The sequence below is a fragment of the Eptatretus burgeri genome, chromosome 18 (assembly GCF_056783735.1).
Source record: "Eptatretus burgeri isolate ZD-2024b chromosome 18, Ebu_testis_v1, whole genome shotgun sequence".
Taxonomy (NCBI): Eukaryota; Metazoa; Chordata; class Myxini; order Myxiniformes; family Myxinidae; genus Eptatretus; species Eptatretus burgeri.
In genome coordinates this window covers 19045704-19058000 of record NC_140978.1, presented here as the reverse complement: position 1 = coordinate 19058000, position 12297 = coordinate 19045704, and the positions used below count along the sequence as shown (strand labels likewise).

Sequence of the window (12297 nt, the reverse complement as noted above, 5' to 3'; positions counted from 1 at the left end):
GCGAGGCGCTCGTCGGCTTCGAGAAAGTCAGACAGCCCTATCTCCTCGATCTCGTGCATCTTTTCCTCGGCAGGCAGAGCTTCCCAGATGTCGGGCAGCTCCGCATCCTGTGGCTCAGTTTGGATCTCCTCTTCGATGAACTTGGCCTTCGCGAAACAGTTCCTGATCGTCGACTTGCCGACCTGCTCCCAAGCACGCCGGGCGACGTGTAGAGCGTCGAGCAACGTGAACTTGAACTCCTTTCCCTCGTCTATGGTCTCAAGCCGGCGGCATAGCAGGAGCTTCTTGTAGTGGCGCTTGAGGTTCTCTATGATTCCCTGATCCATTGCTTGTGAATTGGCTGTCGTGTTGGGTGGGAAGAGACCAGTTGGATGTTGTTCAGCTCGAGCTCGGGAGGGTGGCCAGAGAAGTTATCGAGACAGACCAGCACTCTGCGTCCCTGCTGGCCGAGTCGTCCGTCCCACGCATGCAACATCTCCTCGAAAAGCTCCGCCGTCATCCACGCCTTCGAGTTCACCTTGTACTTGACCGGGATCTCTTTGTTCTTGAAGGCACGGGGTTTCTTGGAATTGCCAATCACCAGAAGAGGGAACTTCTCGCTGCCGCTCATGTTTGCCCCAACCAGAAGAGTGATCCTTTGCTTGCTTTTCTTTCCTCCAGTACACCGCTCTCCCCTGCAAGCCATAGTCTTGTTCGGAAGCAGCTGCCAGAAGAGTCCAGTCTCGTCTAGGTTGAAGACGTCGTCTGCGGAGAACTGCCCGAGTAAGGGCCGGAGAACCTGTTGTTGCCACTCAAGAAGGGATTGCGAATCCACCGCTCCAGCTTCGCCCTGCACTGTCTTGAACGTGATGCCGTGGCGCTTCTTGAAATTGCCCAACCAACCGTCGCTCGCCATGAAGTCTGGGATGTGCATCAGCTCGGCCAGTTTCATCGCCTTCTCCTTGATCAGATCGCCGCTGACAGGCACATTCTGTCCTCTTGATTGCTTCAGCCACATGAGCACTCCCTCATCAAGCTTCGGGTCGTGAGCCTGCGTCAACTTCATGCGCTTCGATGGAAATCCAGCTTTGATTGTAGCCTCGATTGCATCCTTCTTGCTGAGAATGCCCTTCACGGTGGTTCTCTTAACTTCGACGCCCCATTTCTTGCTAATCTCCCTGGCCAACTTGGACTGATTCGGCTCCTTCTTCGCGGCATCGATGATCTCCTTCTTCTCCTTCAGCGTAAAGTCGGTTCGCTTGCGTTTCTGAGCTGACATTATGGGCTGAATTTGAAAAAAAATGATGTCACTGTTGTACGTGTGCCTGCGTGTCTGTGTGTGTGCTCGCGCTTTTTTGTGTCTCGTTGTGCGTGTTGTGATTGGCATGTTGTGGATGGCATCGGGGAGAAGAATCGCGTGTTTTGACACAGTCTGACTGTGCGCGTACGTATTGAGTTATGTTGTGCGCAGCTGGACTGTAGTTCGTCGCTTCGCCTTTGGACGTGAGTGTGATAATCGAGCACTGCGCAATACAGACTTTTTCATGACTCGTGCCTTTTAACAGTCACACAGTAGTGGCATGGTAGCGAGAGTAGGGGGTGGCATAGTAAATTTATTTTGTATTGAATTTTGTCGGGACCGAGCAAAAGTGGTATAATAGCGAGAGTGGCATAGAAGCGAGGTGGCATAGTAACGAGCTTTGACTGTATATATATATATATATATATATATATATATATATATATATATATATATATATATATATATATATATATATATATACATATAAAAGTGTATGTACCTGTTCATATGAGTAAAGTAAGGATAAGTAATGAATTAGTAAAGAATTCCTGAAGGGGCAGGAACTAGGAGGCTGTGCTTATAGCATAAAGACTTGGTTAAAGTTCCATACATGTACAACATATGTGTATGTATATAATACATTATAATTGTGCTGGACAGTGAAGAGGGGTCCCAAGAAGGTTTAAGTTCTCAACCTCCTGAAGAAGTCACTTAACGAGCTGAACATTAACTGGGGGACTTTGGAACAATTGTGAACACTGCACATGTATTTGTATATAACACATTATATTGGCGAGCTTTCACCTTTATTCTGTGTGTGTGTGTGTGTGTGTGTGTGTGTGTGTGTGTGTATGTATGTATGTATGTATATATATATATATATATATATATATATATATATATATATATATATATATATTGTGTAACACACATACACACTCACACCCAAATATACAGTGTTGGTAATACATCGGTTATATGTAGATCGTGTAGATATGGTGCATCTATCGGTGTTCGTATATGCGTTTGGGAGGGTGAGGGGGGGGAGGTGTTGGTAGTGGTGGTGGTGGTGGTGGTGGTGGTGCCTGTGTGTGTGTGTGCAAAATTTTGACTATCAGGTTATATTTTTAAACTGGAAGGAAGAATCCTTTTTACTTTTCAATCACTAATTATGCCATGTTTTTTATTGCATGTGCAGCTGAAATCATCGAGTGCAGTGTCAAGCTTTATTTGCAATCTCACGTGATTGAAGTCCTCTGTGCTCTCAGTGGTTCTGCCTGAAGTAGAGGGCTCTCTTGTGTCCATCTCCACGCACACATGGAGATGAGTAAAGAACTCCCCAAGGGGCAGGAACTCAGAGGCTGTGCTTACAAGCGCGGAGACATGCTTCAAGTTCCGCGAACCATATTCACGCACTTCGGCATCTACCTGGGCAACAGGCGAGTGGCTCACTTTCTGCCGGATATCCTTCCACTCCTTACTAACGACCAGCGACTCTTGACGAGCGTCGTCACAAATACTCGCCTAATCCTGGGATGTATGGCACGCAAGGGCACCGTTCGCATCGACTGCCTGGAGGACTTCGTGTATGGTGCTCCGGTCGTGCGGGTAAACGTGCTGGACAGTGAAGACGGGACCCTGGAAGGTTTAAATTCTCTCCCTCCCGAGGAAGTCGCCCAACGTGCTGAACATTACCTGGGAGATCTCGTGTACAGCCTACTTTGGAACAATTGTGAACACTTTGTCACTTACTGTCGCTACGGGACAGCGCGGAGCCTCCAGACTGACAAGGTAAGCACTTTGAGTGCTCAGTGCAAACCTGGTTCAATAGATTAGCTCGATAGTTAGGTACATATTTTATTTTAGGTTAAGGTACACACTTGTACCTTAACAAAATGTGCTAATACCTGCAAAATCTCATTTTTTATTTCAGTAACAGCTTATACAAACTTTCTGCACTCAGTCTGACATGTGCTGTTCACTCATTATACGAGTTGAAAAATTACTATGAACGGGATAATCACAAACCAACAATAACCCAAGACAAGCCAACGTTTTCCTTTAAAAAGAATTTTCCAAAATATTCTTCCTATTCTTCTTGGTTCAGATTGGTCAGGAAGGCTGAACGGCTGTAGCGTCCATGTACGTACAAGTCCTCCCCCATCTGCTTGATTCTGTGCTCTTATTTATTCTGTTCCTGATTGATCTTTGTTTCCAAATTGAATCTATCGCAATTACCTCTTTCTTTGCCATTCCAATCACTCTTTAATTTCCACACTCTAAATCATACTTGTTGTTCAACAGACATCGTAAATAGAGAAGTATTCATACTACTTCCACCTCCTCATCCTTGAGAGTCACTGTTCCAACTAGTGCCTTTATATTGAGATGATCATCATTTTTGTTTTTGCTACATTCAATTTTAAATAGTGTTCTTTACTTGCTTCCTTCACTCTATCCAAAGGTGTCTAAAGTTTGAAACTGCTTCACATTAGCACCGCTGTTCACAATTTTGCAAATTCGGCCTATGTTGACCTTTTGGTCAATGTGGACCTCAAATATAATTGGTGGTTGAATTCAGTGACCATAACTATACATCCTCTTCAAATTTCAAGTTAATCGGATATAAATTGAGGATTTTAGTAATACCACCTTAAGTAGTTGTTGACCTTTGGCCTATGTTGACCTTTTGGTTGATGTTGACCGAAAAAATAATTAGCTGGTTGAATTCAGTGACCTGAAATATAAATCCTCTTTAAATTTCAAGTCAATCGGATTAAAATTGAGGATTTTAGAAACACCACCTGAGTTGTTGACCTTGGGCCTCGATTGACCTTTTGACTTTTTGACCTCAAAAACAATAGGCTTCTTCCTTATCTCAAACTGTACCACGTAGTGAAGTTTTGTGAAGATCGGTTTAAAATTGTGACCTGTTGACGACAGACAGACAGACAGACAGAATAACAAAATCGACTGACCAATATGCTTGAAAAATCTTCGATTTTGGAAGTAACAAACAAACAAACAGGGGAGAAAACACAACCTCCTTCACCTGAGGGGGCCGAGGTAATTAAAAGTACATTTTCTCAGGAATAAGAGCTTGATGTTTTCATATTTTCGACAAAAAAGGAAGTACTGCCATTCAACTCACACCTCTTCTCTCTTTAGCAAAAGCCGTTTCCACATTTCAACTTAAGTAAATATAATAATGATTATTATCACTGAAATAGTCATTTTACTTTAGCCTTCGAGAGTTGCACCCTTACATGCAGATGACGCAGTTCTCACGCCTCACAATATGTAATAAATAAATATACATGCATTTACAGTACATATATAATGTATATGTGTATATGTATATATATATATATATATATATATATATATTATATAGACATATATATACACATATACATTATATATAAATGCATATATATTATGCACATGATTTAGTTTGATGTAAACCAATTGTTATGCATATATATATAGAATATATATAGAATATATATAGAATATATATATATATATATATATATATATATATATATATATATATATATATATATACACATATATGGTCTTGCTTTGGGAATATAAATGTACATATTGACCGTATTTGTCTTATCTTAGTGGCTTGCACCAGGTGCAGTGCATGGGCCTTACGAGGGTTTAGGCTTAAAACAGTAGAGCAAGACCTGTTGGCATAAGCTTTTTGTAAATCTGAATGAACACTCTTGCCCATTTGCCTTTTTATGGCGTTGGTATGTGATGTCCCCAACTCTCTCCCCATTTCTCCTTAGTTATGTGCATTTCTCAAGCGTTGCATTCGTGATCGTTGGAGCATTTTGCCCAGCGTGCTACTTGGCTTGGTCTTCACATCCTACTTCGGCCCCTCCATCATTGTTACTCTCCTCACAGCAATAATGTCACTCCTCATTTGGATGGCTGGATAGAGATGGCATCACAAGACATTTTGCACATTGTTGTAATCAAAGCCAGACACAATTACGCAGTAATTAATTTTACATTGTCAACATTGCACTCAGTTAATTTTCTGGAAAGAGCAGTGCTTATAAAATGGAGGCAGCACAAAAATGAAAATAAACATTATTTTACTCAGCTCAAAATTATGTGTTGTAATTGGTTTCATTTTGATGGATAAATCTGAGAAATAATCTTGTGGATCGGAGACCTAAATTATGACAATAAACAAAGCGATGATGCCTGTGGTCTTGAATGCCACTGAAAGAGAGAGGTCATTACATCAGACTAAATCACGTGCATAGGGTAGAGAAGGACTGGGAGTAGACAGACAGTGTTAAAGAAGAAGGATAAGAGTGGAAATAATGAGTGAAGGTTGGCAGATGACTTTGGGAGAGAGCAGTCCAGGAGGGTGGCAGATAATGAACTAGGCAGGTGGTGAATGGTCTTCAAAGACATCACAGAAGAGAAATAGGCATTAATCTACCTGCCTCTGTTGAACAAGCAATAAGCTCTGTGACTCAGCTTCCTAATGGAAGAAACAAATCATTAAGATTTTTCTTGATGGGATAAAGATGGAAGAAGGTGGGCAGATAGGATGCTTGATAACTATCCCTCAATGGTGACATGTTCAATATGTCTGCAAATTAAGGCTTAGTGCATGGTCAGGAACTGCAGCTCAAGTTATCTCAGGAATAACTTGGCATAGTGGAGGAATTCCCCAAAACATTAGTGGCCAGTCTGGAGATATGGTTCTTGACATCTAGTATATCAACAGAGTGTCTTTATTAACGATTAAGGTTAGTGGATTTGTTATTCAACATCTTTGGAGAGACATGGTTACTCTGTGGTACTTTCCTGATTGAAAGTCAAATTCCATGATTTGGACCATTTTTCTGTTTCGTGCAAATTGACAGTCAGTAATGCATCCATGGCCCGCTTGTTATTTTGGGTTAAGAACTGTGCAGCAATTGTAGGATATCTTGAAAAATGTTGGCAAGGGAAGCTGAGAAGTCATTCATCCACATGCGAGGAAAATATTTGTCGAAGAACACGACCCTGAACAGCACGAGTGTGTGACAGCTTCCAAGCTGACATTGAAACAGCCAAAATCAGACCGAATATTTTCTTCACATTCATGATTGGGGGAAAAACGATGACAGGGAAGTAATTTGTAGGTAGACTGCAGCTATCTGCAAGTGGACATTTTTGAGCAGTCTATTTTGTGTGCCCACCCACAAGATGTTTCTGTTTGTTTATATATATATATATATATATATATATATATATATATATATATATATATATATATATATATATATATATATATATATATATACAAACATCCATTGTATGTGTAAATAAACTAAACTTACTCTTTTCTTTTGATATGTTCAACAATATTCATAAACTTATGAGCATGTGCAGATCACACGAGGGATTCCTGATTTTAAAATTACCTATGCACTTATTTTTTCAGTCATCTACTCCATTGTCATTGAATTTGATTGGCCTCTAAAAACAACCATCTCCCTTTGTGCCAGGTATCTTCAGCCGCTGGAGAGATTCCCCCAAATTCCCATCGACTTTATTTTATCTGAAAGATAAAAAACAAGATGCAACCTGAAAGATTTAATCGGCACATTTCAGGGATAAAGAAATTCTGCAACACTGCAAAGTAACTTTCACCATTGTTGCTTCTTCAAAACAGAAAGGACCAATGATGCATGACTTCCTGAGAGCTCACCGGTCATTGGTTTTTCGGTGAGCCTCTTTCATGTTGCCAGACTTCCTGAGTATTTGTGTCCCCCAGATGCGGTAATTGTGGTGGTGGACTTTGCCACTGATTGGAATACTGCCTTGTCAGAAAATGTCAACTCGTCAAGAAACCCAGGGAGTAGTTGTTCAACAACATTAACAACAACACAAGTAGTCATATAATCTTATGGATTATGCTTTCATATGCTGTTTGTAGTTTGCTTTTATCTTGTGTACATCCAAAAGTGAAAAGTTGCACAATGGCTGAATAAAAAACTGTGTGTGTGTGTGTGTGTGTGTGTGTGTGTGTGTGTGTGTGTGTGTGTGTGTGTGTGTGTGTGTGTGTGTGTGTGTGAATATGTATATATGTGTATATGTATATATGTGTATGTGTGTGTGTGTGTGTATATATATATATATATATATATATATATATATATATATATATATATATATATATATATATATATATATATATATATATATATATATATATATATATATATATATATATATATATATATATATATATGTTGTTATGGTATGACAGTATCGGCATGTGTGCCGGGCTCACAAGGTGCGTACTCAGACACGCCACCACAAACGACTCTCAGGCCAACAGCCACGGATAATTCAGTGGCCCGACAGGTTGTTCAGCAACTGCAGACGCCGGTTTGAGCAATTACACCGAGCAGTGTCCGCGTGTGCACAGCTGTGTTACCTACTCATTCCTACAACTACCTAAGCTAGGGTCCACACCCTCAGCGTGCACTCAAGAACTTATTACTGTTGAGCAATGCAGTGGGTGTGGTGCTGGCTGACCCGTGGAGCCAGCAGGGGGGCAAAAACTTCCCATCTACCGGTTAGGTACACACTTTGTCAGATCAATGGAAAAAAGCACAACCGAGCAGCTTGGAAAATGGAATCTACACACACACACACACACACACACACACACACACACACACACACACACACACACACACACACACACACACACACACACACACACACACACACACGCAATCATCAAATATTTATTTCCAGGCAAAAGGCACAGAATAGCAGACTTAACCCAAACACATATTCTCCTTAAACAAAAGACATCTGGCTATTATTCAATCCTCGAAGAAGAGAAAAGAACTGAGGAGAACAAAGCAGAACTGAGTGTGGGGGCAAGTCCTCTCTTACCTCACACAACCATGTGGGGTTATGTCAGGCCAAATATTGCAAGGGGGGGTGTAAGGATTGGAAATATGGGTGTGGAGTGTCGGAAGCATGTGCCAGCGTGTCAGAAGCTTGTGGTGCGAGTCTAAATGGAGCTGTGCAACACCCCCAGGAACCTCACTGTGGCTCCAGGCCATGGGCCGCCCACCACCGGTCCTCGCACGGCTCATTCCTGTGTCTCGTGTTCCAGCACGACCCACATAACAGCAGATAATCTGGAACAAACAGTCTCAAATACTCGTGGTGCTCTTTGTGCATCAACAGGCCCCAGCGCATCACCAAAAGATGTAAACGCTCCCAAGACATCAAAAACAGAAGTGAATGCTCCCAGGGCATTAACAACAGATGAGAATGTTCCCAGGGTGTCAACAACAGATGCAAATACTCTCAGGGCATCGAAAGCAGACGCGAATGATCCCAGCATGTCAACAACAGAGGCGATCGCTCGTGGGGCGTCGACAGCAGACGCAAACGCTCACGGAGCGTCGACAGCAGACGCGAATGCTTGCGGGGCGTCGACAGCAGACGCGAAACCTCGTGGGGCATCGACAGCAGACGCAAATGCTCATGGGGCGTCGACAGCAGACGCAAACGCTCACGGAGCGTCGACAGCAGACGCAAACGCTCGCGGGGCGTCGACAGCAGACGCGAACGCTCGCGGGGCGTCGACAGCAGACGCGAATGCTCGCGGGGCGTCGACAGCAGGCGCGAACGCTCATGGGGTGTCGACAGCAGACGTGAACGCTCCCGGGCCGCGACAGCAGATGCCAAAGCTCGCGGGGCGTCGACAGCAGACATGAATGCTCGTGGGGCGTCGACAGTAGACATGAACGCTCGCGGGGCGTCGACAGCAGACATAAATGCTCGCGGGGCGTCGACAGCAGACACGAACGCTCATGGGGTGTCGACAGCAGACGTGAACGCTCCCGTGGCGCGACAGCAGATGCCAAAGCTCGCGGGGAGTCGACAGCAGACATGAACGCTCGCGGGGCGTCGACAGTAGACATGAATGCTCGCGGGGTGTCGACAGTAGACATGAACGCTCGCGGGGTGTCGACAGTAGACATGAACGCTCGCGGGGCGTCGACAGTAGACATGAACGCTCATGGGGCGTCGACAGCAGACATGAACGCTCGCGGGGTGTCGACAGTAGACATGAACGCTCGCGGGGCGTCGACAGCAGACGCGAACGCTCCCGGGGCGCGACAGCAGATGCCAAAGCTCGCGGGGCGTCAACAGCAGACATGAACGCTCGCGGGGCGTCGACAGTAGACATGAATGCTCGTGGGGTGTAGACATGAACGCTCGTGGGGTGTCGACAGCAGACGCGAACGCTCATAGGGTGTCGACAGCAGACGTGAACGCTCCCGGGGCGCGACAGCAGATGCCAAAGCTCGCGGGGCGTCAACAGCAGACATGAACGCTCGCGGGGCATTGACAGTAGAGATGAATGCTCGTGGGGTGTCGACAGTAGACATGAACGCTCGCGGGGCGTCGACAGCAGACGTGAATGCTCGCGGGGCATCGACAGTAGGGCCACGCCACAGAAGTTGTTGACACATGACCTATCACCTTTGCATTTGTACAGGGGAATTATTGTGGCATATCTGAAGACCTGGGTTACTGACTCCTCACTCCAGATGGTGTTGTGTAGTTGTGAGGAGGTTGGCACCACCAAATTTGAGAACCTCAGAGGTGATACCATGATCCCCAGGGGCCTTTCAAGATCACATCTCTTTGATAGCTCTCATAGTCTCTTTTTTAATCAGAGGGTGGGTAAGGTTTTCTAATATAGGACACTGGGGAAGAGTCAATGGCCACATCTGAAATGGAGGAGGGGCAATTGAGGATACCATTACAGTGTTCAGCATTGAGCTCCAAGATCTTGTTTGGATCTGTGAGAAGGTGCTGGCCATCTGAGCTATGGAGTGCGGCGATATCTCAAGAAGACGGTCCATAGACTGCCTTTAGACCAGTGTAGAAGCGCTTGAAATTATTTGTATTGGCTGCCTACTACTGAGTTTCTTTCGCTCTTGCTGCTTACCAACTGTCTTTCATGGAACGTATTCTTGACTGTGCGAGTTTCCTAAGTTGCAGGTCAGAGGAGTGTTTGCTCGCTGAGCCTCTGTCGTCAATCCAGCAACAATGAGCCCCATGCATGGAGTGAAGTAAACAATTAACCTGTGAGGCATTCTCTTCGAACCAGTCTTTGTGACTTATGCTTAATGAAACCGAGAAGGTCAGAAGACGTCCTGAAGGTGATGTCTTTTATAATGATCCATCCCACTTCAGTATTGGTTGTATATAGACCCAATTGTTCCAAGGTGCCATTGAGATGATGTTGAAGCTGCGATTGCACGTCACTGAATTTAAGCTGTTGAGTGTTGAGCTTTGCAGCAGGATTGAGACATTACCTTCTCACAGGAGGCTTGAGTTTGAGTGACACTTTGCTCCTAACAAGCCTCTGGTCAGACCAGCAGTCAGAGCCTCTCATGACGTGTGTGCTTGACACCATGCCAGTTGAGTTGCCTGGTGAAGACAAAATCAATAAGGTGCCAATGTTTAGAGCGTGGATGCATCCATGTGGCTTTGTATTTATCAGCTTGTTGGAACCTGGAGTTTGTAATGTTGAGCTAATTGGTTGAACATTGCATCAGCAGCAAAGTGCCATTGGAGTTCTTTTTGCTGATGCCGTAGTGTCTGCTCACTTTTAACCACGCAATCTAATCGTGTCCCATTCGGGCGTTGAAGTCCCTCAACAAAATAAGCTTGTCACTATGAGATGTTGATGACATAACTGCTGATAGGTCATCATAGAACTGCTCTTTGACCTAATCTATGTTTGTTATCGTAGGTGCGTATGCGCTGATGATGGTTGCATGGAGTTCATTGTCAAGTTTGAGTCACACAGTCATGAGATGTTTACTCATACCAGTTGGGACAGCATCTGGAAGGTTTATATGCTTGGTTTTTAATTGCAAAACCACTACCTGCCTGACAACTTTCACTTTCTGACTTCCGCTCCAGTCGAACTTATAACTGGAGTCTTGTTCCTCAACCAGCTAGGCGAGTCTCACCGAGTGCTGCAATGTCTATCCCACATCGTGCCAATTTACGGCCATTAAACGTTCGAGACAGCTGCTGCTGTCTTGCAGTGTGTGCATATTCCAGGCGCTGAAACAGTGTCTTGTTATTACATTTGTTAGGCTTCTTGTTTATTAATTTATTTTTATTTGTTGTTTCTTGACTGCAGATATGAATGACAAACCTGCTAAGGTAGGCAGGTAAGCCTAAGTGGAGCAAGCTTTCTTTGGAGAACTTTTTATATCCCCTTCTCCATGTGGAGAGAGCAGTGCTACCCCTTAAGAGGGCTGCTCTGATGCCCAAGTAGGAAATGAATGTCTCTGTTGCTCCTGGTCAATAATGAAATGATCATCCCACTTGGACTACCATACATGTGGACTCGTGACTAGGGACTCCCAGCAGCATCTTCTGCCTATTTCTGACATCATTCCTCCCTTGCTGCAGGACTTAGGTAGAGATAGGTGGTGAGCAGGTGAGCAGGTGCTAATGAAGGGGAAAACATGCACAGAGAAGCGATTCAAGTGATGGAGGTGTGTGACACCCCCTATCCCTCTCCCACTCTCTATTCCTATGAGCATCGTTGGCTGCAGGTGCAGTAAATGCAACGTGAAGTCTGATGCACATAGGCAGAGCAGACTGGCCATGTCGTAGCTATGACGATGGATACCCTTGTCCATCGTGGACATAGCTATCTGCAGGTTCTGCACAGTAGAGCCTAGATTGGTGCCACCACTGATTTTTATGGGCACATTTAAGGTGCAGCACTGCCCAGGCTGACCTACAGGTGCGGTTTGATAGCCGAGTGTCCTTCTCATAGCCTTAGCCTAAAGAGGCAGCAGGGATCTGTTTCCCTGGACAAGGGGCCTATGCCATGTACTCCCAGCTGGAGCCAGCTGAGCATGGGACTTGCATGAGCAGGGACGTCACTTCCTGAGGTAGCTGAAAAACTGCTACCCTAAATACCC

The 12297-nt window shown here is 44.6% G+C and overlaps 1 protein-coding gene across 3 annotated transcripts in view; it reads left to right on the top strand.

Annotated features, from left to right (window-relative positions):
• The window catches only part of LOC147008676 (lecithin retinol acyltransferase-like), a 10761-nt gene extending 4225 nt beyond the window's left edge, over positions 1 to 6536 (top strand). The window contains exons 2-3 of one of the 3 annotated variants that reach the window (XM_085864555.1): positions 2551 to 3073; positions 5083 to 6536. In XM_085864555.1, the coding sequence (XP_085720681.1) occupies positions 2600 to 3073; positions 5083 to 5235 (627 nt within the window). In that variant the 5' untranslated portion in view covers positions 2551 to 2599 and the 3' untranslated portion in view covers positions 5236 to 6536. Of the gene's footprint in view, positions 1 to 2409; positions 3074 to 5082 lie in introns of those variants that run through there. The other 2 variants (XM_085864552.1, XM_085864554.1) reach the window with 2 other exon arrangements.
• Positions 6537 to 12297: the final 5761 nt, after the last annotated feature.